Genomic DNA, 25,324 nt, shown 5'->3' with positions numbered 1-25,324 from the left:
TATTTTTTACATTATTCGATAACAACACATCTTAACAATGGCAAGTCTTTTTTCAGATGCGCCCGTGATTGTCCAGGCTTCGACTCCGTGTAAAAGGACAGAGGATAGGTACGTAGCAACTCAATTAATTAATCACTAATTAATTTTTAATTAATTCTAAATACATATTACAACTATGAACTATTTACAGATCATGTAGAAGAGAAATCTGAGTCTCGAGGGGAGTCTGAGGAAGAAGAAGAGAATGAATATTTAAGCTCAGATGAGAAGTTTGAAGAAGAAGTAAAAGATTCGGACACAGAATTAATTTAGTTTATAGTTTTGTACTTTTTTACCTATATATTTATAATAATAAATTTGTCTTTTTCTATCATATTTGCAAAATCTATTGTATAGTACGTATTATTTTTCTTTTATTAATAAAAAGTTACTTAAGGGGGGGGGGTATAGTTAATTCTCCGTTTTTTGCATAATTTTAAAACGTTTTCCCTTGAAAGTGGTTGGGTTAAATTAAATGGGTAAAAGGATATCTTAAAGAGCAATACTTAAACATTATTCAGTTAAATTTTTATTGAAAAATATTAAAACATGAAGCAGTGGCGTCATTTTTAAGTAGATGATCCAAAAAAGAAGATGATTTGCGGTGTACACCATATCTTCGGACACAATCATTTGACACATATAAACCAAAAAGACTATTTTAGTTTAAGAGATTTTTGAGGTAGTGACGTCGAGTTTTTATGATTATATTGATTTTTAAATTCATGGTATAACTTTAAAATGAAAAAATCGAAAAAAACAAAAAAAGTGTGTTCGGTAAAGAGAAAAATGGTAATATAAACAAAAAAAAAATATTAAAATAAGCAAAAACTCGACGTCACTACCTAGTAAAATATCTAAAAAAGAAGTGTGCAAAATTTCAGAAAGATCGGTGCATTACTTTTTGAGTTATGATGTACACCGCCTCAAAAAACATGTTTTTCAGAAAACTCGTTTAAAAAAATGTAGTTTTGTCAATATAATACTAAGAAAATTTTTGTATATATCCATATCTCCGTCAATTTTGCTCGGATTAACTTGAAATTTGAATGGTATGCTCTTGAAAATATTTACAATCAAATAAGCCAATAAAAAAAAATCGAAAAAAATAATTAAAAAAAACTATACCCCACCTTAAAAAACTATAATATATAATAATTACTCTGACGTTTCGAGGCACAACAACATGGGTATCGCCAGGTCACGTGATTTTTCTCGAGCGAACGGACTCGCTCAGCTACAACAGAGGACGCAAACAGCTATCGGTATACGCTCTTTGTCACACTGCTGCTTACCTATAGCGCTTTTCATTTACATGCACGCGTAATTTGTTTGATCACCTGGCAGTTGGAAATTTTCACCAAAAAAAAATCTGTCTTTTTTAAAATATTTATTTTTAATATTAAAAAATATCCTGTCAAAATAACAATTGCACCTCCCTGTCCGGAAGGATTGTACATAGCTATGTATTATTGTGTTTTCAATTTATCAATCAAAGGCAAAATAAAAATTAAATTAATTTTTTTTAAATAACGCGGGCACATAAATTTGATACACCCTGTATATTGATCTGTAAATATTTATTAGAATTTAGTTTGGATGTAAGTGGATTTCTTTTTTTTAATAAGCTTTTCGGATGAACCATTAAAGACTTTTGTGAATAATTAAAGTGAAAAGAACGATGTATTTAGGTTTAAAATGGAAAAAGATTGTTTATTACGGGAACTATAGAATCCACAGGTAGAGGTAATTATCATTTTCTAGAAAAATGGTTTAAAAGAAAGTTTGGAATTTTAATATCTTTGTTTCACCCCGAGTAAATGTAGAGTTTCCCCGAAAGTAATTAAGATGGTCGGAATAATTTTGAAAGAATGACTGTTTGTTTATCGAATGGAAAAGAGAAATGCTTCTGATTCTTGGTAATTTGGAAGGGGAAAAGTGGTTTGAATGATTGAGTGAGTTTGAAAAGGAAGGCATTATGTTATTGGCATCGCTGAGGAGCAGTTCGACGTTTTCGTGGATAGATAGTTAGCAAGTACCAGTGGTTGTTTGATAGTGGAGAATAGTGCTGAAAAGTGGAACGAGAGACAGATCAAATTGAGACGAAATACCTCTTTGATTCTGTATTATTGTGAGAAGGAGAGCAGAGAATTTTTGGAGTTTTGTTTGAATCGAGTACTGGTCAAAAGAGGCCTGGCTTGTTGGAGAATTGGTGCTGGTATGCTGATAGTTTTGAAGCTGGAGAACGGAGAGGGCTTTGATGAGTAGCCTTTAACATAGTCAACGAGGGAGAGCTGTTTTGGGTCACGAGAAGACATCAGAGTGAGTGAAGAAAAAGGTCAGTCAACTTATGTGAAAGATATATTTATGTTCGGAAACTAAAATTTTGAGTAAAAAGCGTAGGAATTAAAATTCCAATATTTCAGAAAGTAAATAGGGTGTATAGCTAATCTTGCGAATACATAATTTGGTTTTGTTTATTTTGTTGTACCAAAGTCATCGGGAACAAACCGATAAATTGTTTTTTTTAACTAGAATAAATTTAAATGGTAGAAATTTCATTCGGACATCTGTGTCCACAGGTTTTCGATTCGATAGATTTTTAGAGTATCGATTTTGATAAATAAAAGACAATTCTGTATGTTTATTTTATATTTTGCTTTATTTCTTTTCCCTATTTTATCCCGATTAGGATCAACTAAGAGATACTGAACCCACGAGAGAAGATAAGTATAACGTAAGATAATTTAGACAATTTCTTGATATTATAAAAAGGCACCCTGAGATTTTTTATTCATTTTTTATGTATGATTTGCGACAATTAAATAATTAATCAAATAAATAATAATTAATATAAAATTAATAAGAAGCAGTATGTATAGTTATGATCATAACAGTATGTATAGTTATATATTTTATACTCGTTAATAGTATGTACAGATTCAGATGAAATCTTCTGAAATTCAGATGCTTCCCCTGAAAATAATCCCGGGGCGCCCATGCAAGTATCTTGCAGAGTTAAAATCGCCCTCAAATCGCCTGGCTTGTTTATTTTCTTTATATGTGAATATTTTAATTTACTTTAAAATCACGTCAATGATATTTTTTGTAATAACAATTTTTACCCTTTTTTTAATTTGGGGGAATTTTTGGGGAAAATAACCGCTACCCTCCAGCCAGACCGGCATTTTTGTATTAGGCTATCATGGAAAAGTCACCTGAAAAATTTTCAGGTTGCCTAAAATACCTACTCAAAAATGTCTCACAGCTCTTATGCTATAAAGTAGAAAATCTGAAACGTTTTTAGATTAATTAAAGCGGACTACTATTTTGTTTATAAAATGTAGCTTCTGCTTCTTCTTCTTCTTCTTCTTTTGACATCATAACCCTGGATGGGTCTTTGCCTGTCTAGCTATGTCCTTCCACTCGGATCTCTCTTGTGCACTTCTTCTCCATTGTCTTATGTTCAGGGTTTTCACGGGTTTCAGGTTACCACGGGTCTATTGTAGCTTATTTGCTTAAAATCAAGATTAAGCAAATTAGGAAACAAAAAGCACACTTACTTAATTTTGGTAACTTCTGATGACGTCCATCCACTTTCGGTGACATTTCTTAAAATTAGTTTGATGTTAAACAGTGGATTTCGGCTTTTATACGGAACTTCAGTGGCAAAGAATGGATCAAATGATTCAATGCCATAGTCAGGAAGACCTAAAACAATATTATTGAATAATTTAATATATTTGCCACTTCAAGCAAAAAAATATATGAAAGATGATCTGACAAAAAAGGTCGGACACATTATTCATGTGAAATGTATCTGAGGACCTCTACCGTGGTAACAATTTCTGGGTACATCCTTAATCTCTGCCTTCTACAATTTACAAGGCAAGGAAACGACGAATAAAGGAGACGAAAGGGCTCTACAATATGCAATCACATTCCGTCCATTCGTCTAGGAAAAAATTCGAACGCAAGTGGGTTCCGTGTACTTACAATATGAGTAAACTGAGGAAATGAAGGAAAGCTTATGTTCCATTTCGGATCATGCAGATCATATAGCCCCTCTGAAGATATCTGGAGAGAGTAAAAAATACGTAAGGGGATGATACGGGGATAACATAAGCTGTATTTCATTTTTTAATTCAGTTATTCATGTCGAGTCCGACAACTTTTCTATTTCGGTAAATTTTCGGGAGGGGGCGTTTCGTAAATATTCGGAGTGCTTGGTAAAAAATGTGCCATAGCTTAACCTTAGATTCCTGAAGTTAAAACAGGTCGATTTAAGCTAACTTACCTTCGCACAAAAGTTGATAATAACCGAAATACAGGGTGTCAAAGTTAAACTTTTATTTTATTTATTTTTGAATATTTCCTGACAGGCATGGGACAACAACACGAAATTTGGTAAGTGGTGCTGGTATTGTAAAATCTACTAAATTATGTTAAACAAACGTTTCTGGCTACTACCAGAGGCGTACGACGGGGGAACGTGAATGGTTGACCCTTCCCAAATTCTACGCCACTGGCGAAATTTCTATTTTAGTACAATTTTTTGATTCTAAAATACTTTCTATGTAAATAACATACTTTTCATCCGTAACGATAAAGCCATTAGTTTTCGAGATATTTGAAGCTAAAAACGGAGGAGCATAATACATTAATCAAAATAAGTGTACCTTTTCATTTTTAACTTCTAATATCTCGAAAACTAATGACTTTATCGTTACGAATGAAGAGTATATTATTTGCATATAAAGTATTGGAGAATCTAAAAATTATGCTAAAATAGCAGTTTCATCAGTGGCGTAGAATTTGGGAAGGGTCCACCATTCACTTTCCCCTGTCGTACGCCTCTGGTAGTAGCCGTAAACGATTAATTAACATTTAGTAGGGTGTACAGTCTCTACACTTTCTGCCAAGTATCACACGGATATGTCAAATTATTTTAAAGTATTCTTTCTTTTAAATAATTTATTCTTTATTTAAAACTTTAAGAACTATGTGTGCCAGTGTGCCCGGTACTATAAAACTATTTGACATATCCTAATGGTACTTGGTAGAAAGTGTAGGTACTGTATACCCTACTAAATTATGTTAAATAATGGTTTGTGGTTAATTCCAGAGGCGTACGACAGGGGAAAGTGAATGGTTGACACTTCCCAAATTCTACGCCACTGATGAAACTGCTATTTTAGTATAATTTTTAGATTCTCCAATACTTTATATGCAAGTAATATACTTTTCATTCGTAACGATAAAGTCATTAGTTTTCGAGATATTTGAAGTTAAAAATGAAAAGGCACACTTATTTTGATTAATGTATTATGCTCCTTCGTTTTTAGCTTCAAATATCTCGAAAACTAATGGCTTGATCGTTACGAATGAAGAGTATGTTTTTTACATAGAAAGTATTGGAGAATCAAAAAATTGCACTAAAATAGCAATTCCGCCAGTGGCGTAGAATTTGGGAAGGGTCAACCATTCACGTTCCCCCGTCGTACGCCTCTGGTAGTAGCTAGAAACGTTTGTTTAACATAATTTAGTAGGGTGTACAGCACCAGCACCACTTACCAAATTTCGTGTTGTTGTCTCATGCCTGTCAGGAAATATTCAAAAATGCATAAAATAAAAGTTTAACTTTGACACCCTGTATTTCGGTCATTATCAACTTTTGTACCTCAGGAATCTAAGGTTAAGCTATGGCCCATTCTTTACCAAACACCCTGTAGAGGTTTCTAAACTTTGGTGCGTCCGACTACTGGAGTACCCTTAAAATTTTGTCGGATAATATTATCAATAAATTGTAAGTATTTTTATCAAATAATCCTGCAAAAAAATTATCATTTATGACTCCATAGCGTGTCCCCCATGTGGGGGGGGGGGGGGTGATTCGTTTGTGGATGGATTCAAGCGAAAGTAGCAAAAATAAAATTATATTGGGCATATTCAATAAAGGATGTTATTAAATAAATTAAATTTTAAAGAATGCAATTTGGTAATTCCATCCCAATTTCGTAATAACATAGGTAATGGACTTTGGCAAAAACATAATTTTACAAACACCGAAATTATTTAAATTTTCTATTAAATTATCTTTTATTTATATCTGTGTTATGGTCTACTTCAATTTTAATTATAGCCAAGGTTCTCATTAGCTTCTCAAGAAGTAGAAACAATATAATGATTGGACTAGAATACTAATTTTCGTAAATTGCAACAACTTTAAGTGTTTAGATTACTGATGTGTATGACATTGGAAGTTTTGTGAAAAAATGGGTTATTTCCTGTAAAATAAACGTAAACCTTTGTAAATCTATCGGAGGAGATACCATCGATATGTTTAAATATTTATAAATGTTGTAATCATAAATTATTTACCGGTATTTCTTAATTATTTATTGTGTTATTGTTTTATATTTGGTGTAATATCACCTTTTTTTCATTTTCTCGTTTGTCACATTCATCTAAGAACAATGAACATCATCATTATCATCATCATCATCATCATCATCATCATCATCATCATCATCATCATCATCATCATCATCATCATCATCATCATCATCATCATCATCATCATCATCATCATCATCATCATCATCATCATCATCATCATCATCATCATCATCATCCAGCCTTCTGGGTCCAAAGTTGAACAGAGGCCTCCCCTAATTTCTTCCAGTTTTGTCGATCTTGGGCTTTCTGCAACCAATTCCCAGCAACCCTTTTGACGTCGTCTGTCCATCATGTAGGTGGTCTACCTCTACTTCTTCTGTCTTCTCTTGGTCTCCACTTTTAATTTTTTGGGTCCACCTCCCGTCCTTCATTCTGGCTACATTGCCTGCCCAATTTCACTTCAACCATGATATTCGCTCTATGACATCTGTGACGTCTGTCCTTCTCTATGATATGTAGAGACAAAGAAGGAGACATACTAATACAACAAAATGAAATATTCAAGCTATGGACTGTAATTCTTAAAAGAGAAGTATAAAAAAAGTTTGAATAAAACGGGGACCTACTGGATGATGGAATTACACTGGAGGAAACGGGCATCCATCCTTTAGTTGCTTAAATGAAAGAAGCAGTAGTTGAGAACAAATGGATATGTGTAGGTCTGTTATGTCTGTTATACATCATCCTAATATACCGCCACCTTAATCTCAAGTGATAAATCCATCATGGCGAAAGACTTCATAGCCCATGGGTAGCATAGTGGTCTACAAGTAATATCCAAAAGAGAATGTCGAGAACCCGAGGAAACAATAAATAAAACAGCTTGACAAGGAGCTTGAGGTAACACGAGAGCTCTTTCCGTCCAGCCGATGGCATGGAGTATATAGGGACGAGGAAACCAAGTGGACCATTTACCTTTACCTTTAAAATGAACTAGTCGAGTTATTAGGTCTGCTCAAGACTTGTAGGTTCCATGGACTGGATCAGATACCACCTGAGGCGGTGAATGGTTTAGAACGGGTGGACCTGCGTGGCTGGTGTGAGTGCACAGATGGAAGCATAGACTTTTTCTGAGCCTGATAATATATCGAGGTTGGTATTGCCACCCCAAGCTGGGGAAAAGTATCGTCCCATCTGCTTCCTTCCGTGTATCGGTAAACTGTATGAAAGGATGCTGCGAGGATGCATCGATGAAATGATTTAGAGATCGGGACTCTTTTTGCGGAGACAACTTGCTTGGAAAGAGTACGATTAATGCAATAGTGAGTGTATTCGTGTATTCTACGCATTAAGAAACAGAGGGAATAAACACCGCTGGGCGGCCTTGTTATTGTTCGATGTTAGGAATGCATTCAATACGCTGCAATGGAACGAGGTAATGAAGGCAATGGAGGAGAGATATTGTCCTGGTTACCTGATAAATGATAAATGTGGTGATGGAGTATCTGTCAGAGAAGGGCTACTGGTGCCCTAAGAGTGTTAATTATGACCTAAATATGTAATGTTAATAGGTCAGTCTCCGTGATCAAACTCCTTTATGACACTTGGAAGTTTGTTAGTTTTCACGATAAGGAACGTGCTAAAAAGACATACCTAATAGCAGGCAGTGCAAACTAAAAATATTACTTTGGAATAGTTGCAGAAAATGGGCCAAACCAAGACAGGATATGAAACAATACATGGGGGATTAGGCTTTGGAACTAGAAATGAAGCTGGAGATGACATGCTTGAATTAGCAACAGCATTGGATATGGCGATGGTGGCGAAAAAGGAAGCGAAAGTAGCAGCAGCAAAAGCCAAAGCAGAAGCGTATTCAAACCTATACGATCAACTTGATACCAGGGAAGGCGAAACGAAGATATATAAAATAGCCAAACAGAGAGCAAAGGAAGCAAAAGATTTCAATCAGATTAAATGTATCCGAGGTGAAAATAATAAAATACTAGTTCACGAAAGGGATGTCAAAAAAAGGTGGAGAAAATACTTTGACAGCTTATTAAATGAAGAATTTGACAGACAGCCTGTAGAGTCAACAGAGACAGTAGCAGCAATGGTCACCAAAATAATAAACGAGGAAGTGGCTCAAGCGCTTAAAAAAATAAAGAAAGGAAAAGCGGTAGGACCAGATGATATTCCTGGGGAAGTATGGAGAGCATTGGGAGAGACAGGAACAAGGTGGCTAGCAGGTCTATTTAATAGAATTATGGAAGTTGGACAAATGCCAGACGAATGGAGAAGCAGTATACTGGTACCTGTTTACAAAAACAAGGGAGATATACAACAATGTACAAACTACAGGGCTATAAAACTGCTTAGCCACACCATGAAAATATAGGAAAGAGTAATTGATAGACGGATACGTGAAGAGACCGAAATATCCGAGAATCAATTTGGCTTTATGCAGGGTAGATCAACAACAGATGCAATTTTCATTATAAGGCAGTTGATGGAAATATACAGGAGTAAAGAAACAAACGCTCATATGGTATTCATTGATCTTGAGAAAGCATATGATAGAGTTCCTCGAGAGATTCTGTGGTGGGCACTCAATAAGAAAGGAGTCCCTGGTGAATATGTAAAGATTGTGAGGGATATGTATGAGGGAGTAACGACTAGTGTTAGGACAGGTGTGGGAGAGACTGATAAATTTCATGTGAAAGTAGGATTCCACCAAGGCTCTGTGCTTAGTCCGTATTTATTCTCATTAGTTTTGGACCAGATAACAGCGAAACTACAGGGTAACATTCCATGGTGCTTAATGTATGTTGATGATGTCGTGTTAGTAGGAAATAGTGAAAGAGACTTAGAACAAAAACTGGAACAGTGGAGACAAGCTCTGGAGGAAAAAGGTTTAAAACTTAGTAGGACAAAAATAGAGTATTTAGAATGTTGATTTAAATATTCAGTTACTACAAATAAAATGGTATCTTTGGATGGTGAAATGATTGTGAAAAGCAATAGTTTTAAGTACCTAGGATCGGTATTACAGAGTAATGGAGAAATAGATGGAAATGCATGCAGTAGAATTAGGGCTGGATGGATGAAGTGGAAAGAACGAGTGGTGTGTTGTGTGACAGAAAAATGCCAATGAAGCTAAAGGGAAAATTCTATAAAACAGCCATAAGACCGGCTATGATGTACGGAACTGAATGTTGGGCAGTGAAAAAGAAAGAGGAACAACGAATGCATGTGGCGGAAATGAGAATGCTTAGATGGATGAGTGGAGTGACAAAGAAGGATAAAATTAGAAATGAGTATATTAGGGGAAGTCTAGGTGTGGCACCAATTGATGCCAAAATGAGAGAGCATAGGTTAAGATGGTTTGGTCATGTTCAACGTCGAGACGTTAATCACCCAATACGAAGAATAGCTGAAGTGCAGATTCCTGGAAGGAGTAGGAGAGGAAGACCAAAGAAGACCTGGGGGGAGACGATAAGGCAGGACATGTTGGTAAAGGGGATTCACATTGATATGACCCAAGATAGAGTTATGTGGAGAAATGCAATTAGGGAAGCCGACCCCGCATAGGGATAAGGCGAAGAGAATGATGATGAGATGCGGAAAATAAGGCAAATTCGATTTTCTGAAAAACAAAGTCGGTTCATCTTTAAATTTTTGATTATCTCATATGACATTTTCATTACACAAAAAGGAATAAGGGATAAAATCGTGGGTGAATTTCATATTAGACGGTCTATAAATACTAAAACATAATTACACAGAATAATATCAGGTAAATGTTACTTACCTTCTTTAAAATATGGTCTGAGCTCGTTGAATCTATCTTTTAAACATTCATCAAATTCGTCGGTGTCAACGTCGCAATTTGCAAACATTTTTTCTGAAATCAATAAAAAGAATTAATATTCAGATTAATATTATTTAAACATATCTTTTATTTTATTTACGAGTACTGCAGCGGCGTAACAAACTCCGTCGGGGCCCCCGCAGAATTGAAAATGGGGCCCCCTTTTAAAAAATTACTAAATGCGACTTTTGTATAACAAAAACGTATACAGTTGAGTCCGCGAGTCTTTACCCGTGCGTCATCACTTAAAGCATACGAAATAAGTCGGAAATCTATTTCACGCAACAACAACTGACAGAAAGTGACTACTGTTCCGATTACGGGTTTTATTATAAAATTTGACGTTATCAAATATATAGAATGTCAAATGTAAGTTTTGCTTCAAAATTTTTGCGCAGAATTACAGCTACATTTGAAGTAGCTTAATAAATTCTTTTATTTTTATTGATTAATAAATAAATAAACAATTTATAAAAAAATCCAATAACATATTTTATTTTTGTTATTTTATTCACTTTGACGGAAATCTAAACACAGTCATTTCTTTACTTGTGAATGACGTTAGCTTTGTATGTTTTAAGTATTAATTGCCTAAATATAATTATTTACCTTAAAATTTCAAAGCCCAATATAAAATTAGTTGTGAAAACAACTGTTTGTGTAATATAAAGAAACTTCAAAACGCAAAAATTCGACAAAAACCGCAAAAAGTTCAACTGACTGACAGCCACAAAATTAAACAAATCAGAAACGTCAAACAAATTGTGCTTAAAATATGAAAACATACCGAATCGTCTTTTTTTGTATCTATCTCTTTTCAATGCACTGAGTCTAGATGGTTCATAAAAATAACATGTGTTGTTACTTAATAGGGCTTTTCATTCACAGTCATTTGTTTCGAGCTTCTGTCATATGTCATATAATCCGTGTATATTAATATTATACACAGATTATACAACATTTGACAGAAGCTCGAAACAAATGACAATCGATGAAAAGCCCTATAACAAACGGCAGCTGGTTTGTCATGAGTTTCATGCATGGAAGAGAATGATGCTAGATAAAAAGTATGTGTTTTATCTCGCCAGGTATTAATGACGCACGGGTAAAGACTCGCGGACTCAACTCTACGTGTATTTGTGCTCTGTTTATAACAACTTTATTGATATAGAACTATCATTTACAACAACTTTATTGGTATAGAATAAAATAGAACAAAAATTAAGAGCGTAGTCGCAAAATTTCGTGCCAATGCTTTTTAAATGCATTCATTTTTTTTTCTAGATCTGAGAAAACTAGTATTTTAAAACCTTTTTATATACTTGGCTTGGTTGGTGTCACGGACTCCGCAAATTTTGTAATCCATTTTAACAATAGTTTTAGACTAACTAGGTACTTGAAATTTTCAGGATAGCTAAGAGCTTACTAACAATGCAATATTTAACTGCTATTGTATGGATAAATGGATTCTTTTTTAAATTTCAAACTGTTTTAAAAATGTGATTTTTATGACATTTTATATTAACTATGACATTTGAATTCCATTTTAACGTACGTCAACACGTCGAGGGCCGATAGCTCTAGCTAGCACGATCTACTGGTCCTGAGTTCAAATCCTAGCTCTCGCTTACCTTTTTTTTATTTTTTAATACATAGGTATTTAAAACTTAATATACTTAAGATTCATATTTTATAAGTTAATTATTATATTATGCCATTGTAAACAACCGTGGTATTATAAAAAGTACATTTTTATACTAATGTAATTCTTGGAAAATAATCTTGAACTCGGAGGTAAACAACTACACTATGTTATTTCGAGTAACTGTGTTTAACGTGTGTTTGCAATAAAGTTAAGAGCACTTAGGATGTTAATAAAAATCTGATATATCCCATAATTGGTTGAAATACCATTACCTGCTATTGTATGGATAAATGAATTTTTTTTAAATTCCAAACTATTTTAAAAATGTGACTAATGCTATGACATTTAAATTCCATTTTAACGTAACATAATACATCGAGTCCTGATAGCTCAGTTGTAGAACGTTGGACGGAGATATACTGTTGTTTGTTTGGGTTTATATGACTGCGGACACTAAATACATTCGCCAGGAGATAAATATACTGGTCCTGAGTTCAAATCCTACCTCTCGCTTACCTTTTTTTTTTTAAATTTTTTAATACATAATTAAAAGTTAATATACTTAAAATTCATACTTTATAAGTTAATTATTATATATGCCATTTTAAATAACCGTGGTATTATAAAAAGTACTTTTTTTATACTAGTGTAAGGTTTGGAATTATAATCTGGACCTCGGAGTTTAAACTACACTATATATTATTTCGAGTAACTGTGTTTAGGGTATGTTTGCAACAAAGTTAAGAGCACTTAGGATGTTGATAAAAATCTGATACATATATCTCATAATTGGTTGAAAGACCATATTACAACGACAGAAACCGCAGTGTTGGTTCTTGTTATTTCGCCGCGGCTTTATACAAAAGATGACGCTACTAGTTTACTCGGTTGATGTTTACTTTTAATAGATGGCGTTACTTTATATGTCATATTAATTTCCTATTTTATTTGTGAAAACTATTGAATATTATTAAAACCTTTTTATATACTTGGCTTGGTTGGTGTCACGGACTTCGCAAATTTTGTAATCCATTTTAAAAATAGTTCTAGGCTACCTAGGCACCTAAACTTTTCAGAAAAGCTCAGAACTAGCTAACAATGCAATATTTAACTGCTATTATACAGTGTGATTAATTTGTGGGGTAAAGCTCCACTTGTGGGGTATAGTAATGTATAACGATAAAATTTAATATCAAAAATTGAAGCGAACTTTGAGTTGCACATTAAAAAATTAGTTAGAATGTTACAGGGTGGTCGATAACATATTGGCAGACCAAACTTATGTTTTTTTTAATAGAGTCATGCATTTTATTAGAGTCTGCATTTTATTTTATATTCGAACTCTTCATAACTTTTCCATTATAAAAATATAATGGTTTGGTATGTTATACAGGGTATTTACAAAGTTATAACCAATTTTATATGAAAATCGTTACAAGCTCAACTCCCTGTATAAATAAAAGTAAGCACAAGGGCAATGGTTTATTGACGTCATATTGTTTTACTTATTGTCAAAATTTTCGTAAATGATTGATATTGCTAATTTTCTTTATATTGAATACATGGTGAGTCAAAGTGCAAGTAAATTATTTTCCCAGTAATTTTAAATAGAACACCCTGTATTTTATATCATCGAAAAGTACCATTACCATACTTTAATTTTTATATACCTAACATTGCCTATTTGTAAATTTATTAGTTTTCGAGATATTTTCATTTTTCAGAGCAAAACTATGAATAATTACGGGTCTAAATCTTTCCAAATTTTAAGTAAGCCATGACTGAATTGTCTAAAACTGAAAATTTACGATTACTGATTATCAATCTATAATCAAAGTGACAATTTTTGTTATTAACTTTTATTACTATCTATTACTATAACGGATCTACAGAGCTTTACCCCACTAACCAATCACACTGTATGGATAAATCGATTTTTTTAAATTTCAAACTATTTTAAAAATGTGACTAATGGTAGGGGAGCAAAGTATGCTAAATGTGCAGTCACTCGAGCGCTTTGGGGACCTATTGGGTTGTGAATAGTAGGTCCTAAAACCAAAAAAAGTTAAGTAAAGTTTTCCATTTTAGTGGGCGCTTGCCATTATTTTAATTTAATTTTCCATTTTCAACAATCGTTTTTTCTGATATAAAGCCATCTATCCATAATTTGAAAAAATGTTTCGAATAAAAGTTACTTATTTTTGCGTAAGGAATACAAATCTGCAATAAAAAATGAGGGCTCCTATTTAAGATTTTAAAGTAACCCCCCACCCCACCTCCGCGGGGGTTCGTGTTTGGTGCCATTCAATAGATTTTTAAAAAATATTGAATAAGTATATTTTACAGATTTTCGATCTGATGTTCCTTTCGCGAAATATTGCGGGATTCGTATTTAAAATATTAAATTTACCCCCCCCCCCTCTCCGTGGGAAGTCGTGTTTGGTATCATTCGATAGATTTTTAAAAAATATTGAGCACATATTTTTAGTTTTTCGAACTGTCATTCACTTCGCGAAATATTCGCTTTTTTCTTGTGAAACTTTGAGACTCACCCATTTCCTTACGCCCGGCTCAAATCGTCAGATTTTTGAAATATACACTATTTTGCATGTACTTAACTTACCTTATCTTAATCTGACAATTTCGAGTATTTTTAAGGATATATTTTTTATTTCGGGCCCCCCTTAACGAACTCCCCTGTGTTAAGAGCCAATATATGGTAGAGGTACATCTGTAGGGTACCAGGTTTCTCCCCATATGATAATCTGACGCGCTCGAGTAACTGCAAAAATCCCCGCTTGGGCTCCCCTACCATAATGCAATGATATTTTAAAGTACGTTAATAAATCGATATCTGCTACATAAAACTTGATGGTGGCTCAGTGGCATTAGACTGCAGATCGAGAGGTCCCGAGTTGGAACCCGGCTGTTGCGTATCTTTTTTTAATTGTTTTAATAAATAATTAAAAGTTTATATACTTAAAATTATATATACTATTTTAAACAACCGTGATATTATAAAAAGTACTTTTTTATTACAGTGTAATTTTTGGAATTTTAAGCATTTTATATCGTCAAATTATTTTATATTCTGTCCTATAAATAATAAAAAGGTTTTCTATAAAAAGTTCTTTTTTATAAAAGTGTAATTATTTGAATATTACATTATTACCAAGAGCCGATAGTCCCCGAAAACATCTATAATGTTTAATTTAGTAAGTTGCAGGGGTGAAGAAAAAGAAAATTTAGTATGATTTTTAATTTCAAATATCCCAATTCAAAAGAAACTTTTTGTTTATTCTAAGGGACTCAGTAATAATGTAATCTTTCATTCTGCGTATAAAGTTTTCAAAAATATTTATTAGTTTTCTCAGGATTTGAAAAAAATGAATTAAAAATCATTAGTCCAAAATTTTGCGCCTACACTCTTTACATAATTACAATATTACATAGTATTATTCTATGAGATGAACAACTTCCTTCATGCACTACTATCAGCGAATATATCTACAATTATTTTATTAATATGCTGATGGGCAACTTCGTTTTCAATACTGATAGCGCTGCTGAGATTGTACTACGAAGATATGGTTTTATTAATTTAAGCTCAGAAAAATATCTCTCTGAACTAGTGGTCGTGACGGGTCAAGTTGAAAATAAAATGTACGCATGACACACTTCTGGTATGCAAGATGCAAGCACTAGTGCAATGAAAATATATAAGAATAATTTTGGCTGCATCATAAATAATAGAGTTCGCCGATTCCAACTGTGTCCTCAATGATTTTCTAACAAATTGCAGTTGCTCCAAAAACTCATTACTTAAATCTGACCGGTACGCAGCAACTAATTTACTGACACATGCAAAAACTTCGGAATCCGATTTGAAAAGATATCCACTTCTAGGATGTAAGACTTTAAAATCGTTGTTCACTTTGTACATACTTATAAATCCAGCTTGAATTTGTTCAATGACTACATCGAGATTTCCGAAAAACATGCCTATAATTCAACAAAATGCTTCTTAACTCTACAAAACCTTTTGATTTTAAAAGTACAGGGAAAGCCACAATTAGTAGCAAAATATTTGGATTCTTGTAAAATTCGAGATATGCTGGAAACAAAATTGATAACTAATGTGTTTTAAGAAAAAATGAGAAGTAAATTAATAATAAACCCTCATCCACCAAATTGTAAATGCATTGTTTTCCTTCTACAATACCTTTTACTATAGTGTTATTTCTATGTTCAGAAAGTTGGACGGGTTTAAAATGAATGGTTTTTGAAAAAGAAAGAGCAAATTATAGAGAGCATTTTTAAATTTTCTTAAAATTCTTCTTTTTTCTCCATGTAACTTGAAAATTATCAGAGATACAGTAATGAAAAATAAAATGGAAATTTTTATCAAAAAAAACCCCTACATTTTTGTGTGGTATCTTTTTTTCGTATCTCTTATCATTTTCGAGTTACATGGAGAAAAATTAAGATTTTTAAGAAAATTTAAAAATGCGCTCTATAATTTGATCTTATTTTTTCAAAAACCATTCATTTTAAACCAGTCCAACTTTTTGAACATATAAATAACACTATAATAAAAAGTATTGTAGAAGGAAAACGATGTATTTAAATTCTGATGGATGAGGGGTTAAATATACTTCTCATTTCTTCTTAAAATACATTAGTCATAAACTTTTTGCAGAATATCTCGCTTAATTTGAATGTAATCGACATTTAGTATTGCTCATTTTAAAGGTTTTTTCAAGCACTATAATAGTTGTAAGTATCATTATACATCTAAAATCAACCGTTTCTCTGTTATTTCAAGTTGAATACACCGATTTGAGCATGCAGCAAAAAAACAAACTCAACTACCTTATCCCTTTTTCTATTTTAACTAGAAGATTTATGAAGGAACGAATCTCTTTGTTTTTTTTTATAACCTTCAGAAATATTTTATACAGTTTTTTTGTTGGATGCATAGTTTTTAAGGTATTCACAAAAATCCGTCCGAAAAGGTGTCATTTTTCAATAAAAATGGCCAATTTTCAACCACGAATAACTAAAAAAATATTGAGTTTTCAAAAAATAATTATAGAACGCTTAAAATTAGGTTCTCTAGCCTCTTCCGTAGCTATTTTAACCAAAACATTTTTCACTCCCGAGAAGGGGTGGGAACCACCCCCAAGATAAAAGCGCACATCGGCATAGGGTAGACTTTGTTTCATGAGCTATTCCCTGCTTACTGTGAAAATATCAAGTAAATCGATGTAGTAGAATGGAATTCGGAGACAAATACCCTCATTGACTGCCCTATCTATATACAGGGTGCGCCAAACCTCTGGTCTTCTTTGATTACGGCTAAACTATGAGATATACAAAAAAATGTTTATAACAAAACTAATGTGTATCAAAGAAGTCTATAATTTAAAATTATTTTCAATTATACAGGGTGAGTCAGAACGACGGTATGAACCAAAGTTTTATTTTTTTAAATGGAACACCCTGTATATTAAATCATTTTTGAATATATTATTTAAAAATATGAAAAATTTGTATAAGGTCTTATAGGCCTAAAGTTAATAATTTTCAAAATATTTACATTTTTATTGAGAAAAATGGTAATATTTATAGGGTTGTGGATTATGTTTCCAAGGAAATAAAAATTTAGGTGCTAGGTCAAAGTTTTTAAAATATAGTGTTATTTTTAAATAATTTAATATTTTTTACTTTTAGCCATAAAATATACAGTGTGATCACTATTTGCAAATACAAAATTTTCTCATTTTTTTTTAAATGGGACACCCTGTATATTAGTTTTGCGTTTGGTAGTAAATATTACAACCTTTCTTTTGGTACAAGGTTGTATGTACCTAGCATATTTCGTTTTGTAGATATTTTTAAAAAACTATAGATTTTACGTTTTTGCGGATTTTTTATTTAAAAATTTTTTGCAAAAAAAATAATTATAATCTGGTTTTAGAAACATACACTAAGATATGAAAATAAAAACGTAATTAAAGATTAAAATAAATCGTATGCTAGTACAATTCAATTGAATTTAATAACTTTAAATTATTTTACAAAAAATATTTTACCTTATTAATGGATACATAAATTAGTTACTAAATTAAATAAACAACCAAATTTTAAATCAATCGTAGTAATTCTTCTACCGCAGCAACTTTCCTGTACCAAATTAATTGTTAGTTATATTGTATTTACGAGTAAGATCAGTTAATAACTTTTTAATTTACCTACATCTTGAGAACGTATAAAGTATGCTTTGAAACAAATGAACGTTATGGAAGTATATTAAGAAGTAAATAGTATCTATGTACCTACTCGTGTCACAAAAGCTGGTAATAATTTCTAATGGTTTCGCCCAAAACAAATGTCATATCCAAAAATTTTTCGGTTAAAAAATTAAAATTTAAAATATAAAAAATTGTTACAAAAATTTCAACTACAAAAGTATTACCAGTTTTTGTGACACCAGTAAATACTATTTATATTAATAAATAATTTGGATGATACATTTAACATTCATTTGTTTCAAAGCATACTTTATAATAATTTTTATATTCTCAAGATGTATGTAAGTAAATTTAAAAGGTAAATTAAAAGTTTAACTAAATACAATTTAACTAACAATTAATTTGGTACAGGAAAGTTGCTGTAGTAGAAAAATTACTACGGTTGATTTAAAATTTGGTTGTTTATTTAATTTAGTAACTAATTTATGCATTCATTAATATGGTAAAATATTTTTTGTAAAATAATTTAAAGTTATTAAATTCAATTGAGTTGTACTACCATACGATTTATTTTAATCTTTAATTACGTTTTTATTTTCATATTTTATATTTTAGTGTATGTTTCTAAAACCAGATTACAATTATTTTTTTTGCAAAAAAAAATTTAAATAAAAAATCCGCAAACACGTAAAATCTATAGTTTTTTTAAAAGATCTACAAAACGAAACATGCTAGGTACATACAACCTTATACCAAAAGAAAGGTTGTAATATTTACTACAAAACGCAAAACTAATATACAGGGTGTCCCATTAAAAAAAATGAGAAAATTTTGTATTTGCAAATAGTGATCACACTGTATATTTTATGGCTAAAAGTAAAAAATATTAAATTATTTACAAATAACACTATATTTTAAAAACTTTGACCTATCACCTAAATTTTTATTTCCTTGGAAACATAATCCACAACCCTATAAATATTACCATTTTTCTCAATAAAAATGTAAATATTTCGAAAATTATTAACTTTAGGCCTATAAGACCTTATACAAATTTTTCATATTTTTAAATAATATATTCAAAAATGATTTAATATACAGGGTGTTCCATTTAAAAAAATAAAACTTTGGTTCATACCGTCGTTCTGACTCACCCTGTATAATTGAAAATAATTTTAAATTATAGACCTCTTTGATACACATTAGTTTTGTTATAAACATTTTTTTGTATATCTCATAGCCGTAATCAAAGAAGACCAGAGGTTTGGCGCACCCTGTATTTTTTAAAGAAAGGTATTACGCAAAATATTGTGAGTGGTCTGTGAAAACTGAACTGAGCTGAACTGAATTGAACTTTGAACTTTAGAATATCTACCAGCATGGTATCTACCAGCATGGCAAGTTTGGTCATACCACAAAACCGTCTGCAGTGGCCATGACATGCAGTTTAGACTTCAGAATCAAAATCTGGCAAACCCAAGTAAGAAACACAGCAGAGTAATACAGAAGCTGGTAAAGGTCGAGGGCCTTCAAGGGCAGTAGAACCGAGCAGCGTAATGATGATGAAAATCCTTAAATTTTCCAAAATAAATAAAATAACCAAATTATATATTATAGGTATTTACAATACAGAAAGTTGGAGAAAGTATGAGTGGAATTAGATGCGGTTTAATATACATGAAAATAATACACACATATCGATTTTTAATTAATGCGTATATATCTTAGGTAAACAAAGTAGAATATGTCTAATTATATAATACCCATTTATCATTTGATAAAAGTTGATGCAATTTTAATTTCTTCAAATTAGAGAGTTGACGTCTACATCTAATTATCATAGTGCAATAATTGTTGATCAACATAATCATTTTGTACCAATACTTTACACAAGCTTAGAATGTAGTTCGAGATAAATTTTGCATACATCGGTATACTTTCTGTCTTGTCTTTTATTACCAACACAATGATTTAACAAAAAATATCTATTTAATTAAAAAAAAAGTGATACAGTAGGCGGTACTAGCGCGAAACTTAATACTATGTTTTGTGTATTTTTAAATTTTAAATGATATTTTTAATTAAAAATTAAAATTAAATTAAAAAACAGCTTATGTTTCAGTTCGGTCCAGAGGTGATCCACCATCCCAATACGTACGTTTTTGTCTCTACAGAAGTCTACATGAACACCTCTGGATCGAAACGACACCAAGCTGCCTATTAAGGCAGAATAGTAAAAATCATTCTGCTTATCGGACGCTCTAGCGGTAGCGACATCTATTACACAGAAATGAGAAGTCCTAGATCTAAAACTAAAAATTTCTTTTGGAACCCCTTTTTGGTAACATGTAATATTCTTAATCTCTGCGTTTTACACTTTATATATAAGGAGACGACGAATACAGAAGATGAAAGGACTCTAGAATATGCAGCCACATTCCGTCTATTCCAGTGTTTCCCAACCTTTTTGTGCCATGTCCCACCTTCGCCATTCCAAAAATGTTTATGACATAAAAAATGAAATTATTCACTTAGAAAATAATAGGTTTTAGGAAGAAATCACTGGGAAATTGTTAACGAATCAGTGTAAATTTTTTTCAAAACATATAATGAAAAACTCAAATTCAGATTCCAAGCAATTAAAATATATTTTTCTATATTAATTTATTACTTTAATTTAGTAAGATCCTTGCTCTTGAGTATTGCTGTACAGAAATTTCATAATAGTTTCCAATCTGGTTAGCTTCAGTCTGAAGTCTCCACGTTGAGTTATACCCCGCCGATTTCTTTTCTGCCAGTAAATTATTTACAGCACTAAATCCACATCCAGCTAAAAATATGAAGATGAAAACGGTAGCAATAATTTTCTTGTACATTTGTTTGAATTTGGGTATTTGATTTTTGTTTTCCCACAAAACCATGCCACCACTCATTAAATAAAGTTTTAACTGATTCATCATTTTGCAATTCTACCAATTCATATTGATACTGCGTGTTTAATATATCAGACAAATCCACTAACATTGGCTGCATCCAGGGCCGTCGCCAGAAAAAAATTTAGGGAGGGTCAAAATCTTTAAGTCGCTGTTCTACTCTAGAAATGAATGAAAGAACAAGAAAAATTTATATTTTAATAATCATAATATACGGGGTGTTTCATTGGAAAACGGAAATACTTTCATGGTGAACAGAGGTCACCGAGCCGGTTCTAGATATACTGCATTTTTTGCCATACCGACTTTTATAAGCGAGTTACAGGGTGTTTTATCGATTTTGCCAATTTCTTTCCTAAGTTATAACTTTAGAACCACTCTGTATATTTTTTTGATATTTGGTACACATATGTCTCATTCAAAACCTAAACGACCGACATACTAACCGACGGATTAACAAAAAATTATAAAGTAATTGTGACCTTAAAACAACACCCTGTATATTCAAATTTTGAAAATCTGTGTGCATATTTGAAAAGAGCACAAAAAAGTAAGTTTAACGGTTCACTTCAATTTTTCGGCCAGACAATTTTATAACTTTAATTTTGAAATTATATTGAATGTTTTAAGAACTCTGACATTAAAAAGCAGATATTATTAACCTTTAGTTATAAATGATTAAAGTTAATGAATAAATACTCATTTTAAAAATAATCAATACTTATTTACCACATTGGAACGACCATCACTAATCACAAAAAAATCCAGGTCCGGATTAACAAAAGAATATAAAGTAATTGTGACCTTGAAACAATACCCTGTATATTGAAATTTTGAAAATTTGTTTGCGTATTTTAAAAGAGCATAACAAACTGCGTTAAAAGGTGCACGTTAAATATTTGCGCAGATAATTTAATTACGGCAATTTTGAAATCATATTGATTAATACTGTCAAGGTGAAAAGAAGCTGCCAGAAAAATTAAAAACAATCACAACGTAATTAGAAAATCGTATTGAAATCTTTTAAAATGAGCAAGGAAATGGATCGAACAAAATGGCGGACATTTTGAGCAACTGTTATAGTTCAAATATTTTTATTTATGTTAAATTGTTGAATTGTTTAAACGATTTTTTTTTATTAGATGTAGCTGTTTTTTTAAATTATTTACTAAATCATTAAAATATCCCAATTCTCGCAATTCTAATTTTTAATGATGTGCATAATATAGCTACAAATCCAGAGAATCCATGAAGCCAGCGTAGTAAATAAGTATTAAGTAGTTTTAAAATAAGAGTATTGAATGATTAACATTAAATTATTAAAAGTTAATAATACATGGTTTTTAATCTTAGACTTTAAAATTTCAATATAATTTCAAAACTGATGTAATTAAATCAACGGCGCAAAAAACTAAAATGAACCTTTAATCACAGTTTTTTATGCTCTTTTAAAATGCGCAGATAAATTTTCAAAATTTCAATATACAGGGTGTTGGTTCAAGGTCACAATTACTTTATATTTTTTTGTTAATCCGGACTTGGATTTTCTTGTTATTAGTAATTGGGTCGTTTCAATGTGGTAAATAAGTATTGATTATTTTTAAAATGAGCATTCATTAACTTTAATAATTTATAACTAAAACTTAATAATACCTGCTTTTTTATGTCAGAGTTCTTAAAAAATTCAATATAATTTCAAAATTCAAGTCATAAAATTGTCTGGCCGAAAAATTGAAGAGAACCATTAAACTTATTATTTTGTGCTCTTTTCAAATATGCAAACAAATTTTCAAAATTTGAATATACAGGGTGTTGTTTTAGGGTCACAATTACTTTATAATTATTTTTATTAATATACTTTATAATTTTTTGTTAATCCGGACCTGGATTTCTCTTATGGTTAGTATGTCGGTCGTTTGGGTTTTGAATGAGACAGGTGTACCAAATATTAAAAAAATATACAGGGTGGCTCTAAAGTTATGGCTTAGGAAAGAAATGGGCAAAATCGATAAAACACCCTGTAATTCGGTTATAAAAGTCGGTAGGGCAAAACATGTAGTATATCTAGAACCGGCTCGGTGACCTCTATTCATCGTTAAAGTATTTCCGTTTCCCAATGAAACACCCTGTATAATACAAAAAAAGGTTAATCGGTAAATAAAAACTGTAATCTCCTTCGATCTTGACCAAATTTATCAATAACCTTGTTTTATCTTAAGCTGTAATTATCCAGGGGGGTCGGCGGACCCTCCCTGATCCCCTTGCCGGCGGACCTAGCTGCATCATCCACGATAGAGTATTCAGATGATTCCCAATAAGAAGTAAAGGGGTATCAGTTTCTGTTCAGGAAACTGTTCAAAGCTGTTGTGGTTAATATGTGTCTGACATAACTCAATATGGGTAATGGTAATGAAACCAAAAATATCTTCGCTTTTACATCAACAAGAGTTTTATTTGTTCCTTGAAGTTGCTTATTTAATATATTTGGTTTTTCAAAGATTTCGGCCAACTATAACTAACAAATATTTTACCATCGGGCATCGATTAACAGGTAGGCACTTAATTTCAGGTGTGTCGCATAAAAAAGTCACTAATATCAGACAGTTCCATAAATACTTTGAATAAGTTCCTTTCAGATAGCCATCTTACTTCAATACGAAGTAAAATCTCACGTGGTCTTCATTTTGTTAATCACAAAATAGCTCGAAAAGACGCTCACATTTGGCATTAGATTTAATAGCATTAACACACTTTCTTAGGGAATGTAGCACTTCATAGAGAACAAGCGAGATGTTTTAGCTATCAAGTTTTCTAAAGAATCACCTATGGATTCACATCTTTTATCAATTTTAAGCAAGCATTTTGCTTGCTATCATATTAGGAGCACCATCAGTAGCACAAGATATTATATTTTTCATTATTGTGCTTTATAACCTTTCACAGAACAACATTTCTTTAACAAAATGCCCTGTGTCAATATATCCATTTGCACTAAGAAATTTCTTGTGTTCAGCTTTTCAACAAGTTGTTTTTCAATATCTTCACCCATTACGTCATTACGTATATTCTTCTGCTAACAGTATTGTTACTGAGTGGCGTAGCTTTTACATTTTTGTCATCTTTTTCAAGAACCGTTTTAAGAAATGCTGATATTGACGGTTTTATTAAATTCTCTCCTATAGTATGATTTTTCCAGTTTTGGCGATGAATAAAGATATTTGATAACTAGCCTCAAGAATACGATTATTAGATGAAGTATGAGCAATAAATAGAAATTTAAACGATTTTCACAGAAATCTAACATTGCATTTAAATGGACCATAGCGAAAGGGTAAACTCATGTCGAGCCCATACTAGAATTGCCCCCTTAACAATCAAATTGCCCTCGTGTGGGGCGTGGGCCCCACTTTGGGAAACACTGGTCTATTCATCTATGAAAAATTCCAACGAAAGTTGATTCCGTGTATCTACTTAAAATATGAGTAAAATGGTTTACGGTTTTATTGTTTTACTGTTCACAAACGGTTAAAGAGAAAGTTAGTGAAAATAAAGGAGAAGTGGCTTGCTTGAAACATGTGTAGAGATAGAAGACTTATAGAAAAAAATACGATGAAAAACTTCTCCACAAGAAAATAAAGAACCTTCTCAATTTAGAAGTTACAGTTCATTGTCATCATACATTTCTTCTTCTTCTTCTTCTTATTCTTCTTCTTCTTCTTCTTCTACGGCACTACAGCCCAAATTGAGGCTTGGACTCCTTTATTTTTGCCTCCCCTCCACCCTTGTTTGTCTGTGGCTGCTATTCTCCATACACGGACTCCTAAAAGTGCTTGTGTGTCGCTGTTTACTGGTCTTTCCAGCGCTTTCTTGGCTTTCCAACTAGTCTCTCTCCCTGCATTCTAGCGTACAATGCTCTTTTTGGTAGCCCCTCTCCCATCAACAGAAGGTAGACCTGCAGAACGGTTCAACTGGCCACTTATGCCGATGATATTCATATTATGAGTAGAACATTAAGAGGAGTAAAGGAAACATACGTAGAGTTAAAAACGCAAACGAAAAGGCTAGGTCTGATAATTAACACAGAAAAAACAAAAATAATGACACAGACGAGAAGAAAAAATATAGTTCCACAAAACATTATAAGATGAAGATGACATTGAAGCGGTTAGAAAGGTTACATACCTGG

The 25,324-nt window shown here is 32.1% G+C and overlaps 1 protein-coding gene across 1 annotated transcript in view; it reads right to left on the bottom strand.

Annotated features, from left to right (window-relative positions):
- The window catches only part of LOC126879457 (uncharacterized), a 54,424-nt gene that overhangs the window by 9,138 nt on the left and 19,962 nt on the right, over positions 1-25,324 (bottom strand). Inside the window, exons 2-3 of the mRNA XM_050642471.1 lie at positions 10,247-10,339; positions 3,603-3,750 (exon numbers count right to left, since the gene is read on the bottom strand). Of these exons, the coding sequence (XP_050498428.1) occupies positions 3,603-3,750; positions 10,247-10,339 (241 nt within the window). The remainder of the gene's footprint in view (positions 1-3,602; positions 3,751-10,246; positions 10,340-25,324) is intronic.

Source organism: Diabrotica virgifera, chromosome 2 (assembly GCF_917563875.1).
Source record: "Diabrotica virgifera virgifera chromosome 2, PGI_DIABVI_V3a".
Lineage (NCBI taxonomy): Eukaryota > Metazoa > Arthropoda > Insecta > Coleoptera > Chrysomelidae > Diabrotica > Diabrotica virgifera.
This window is presented reverse-complemented; position numbering and strand designations above follow the sequence as displayed.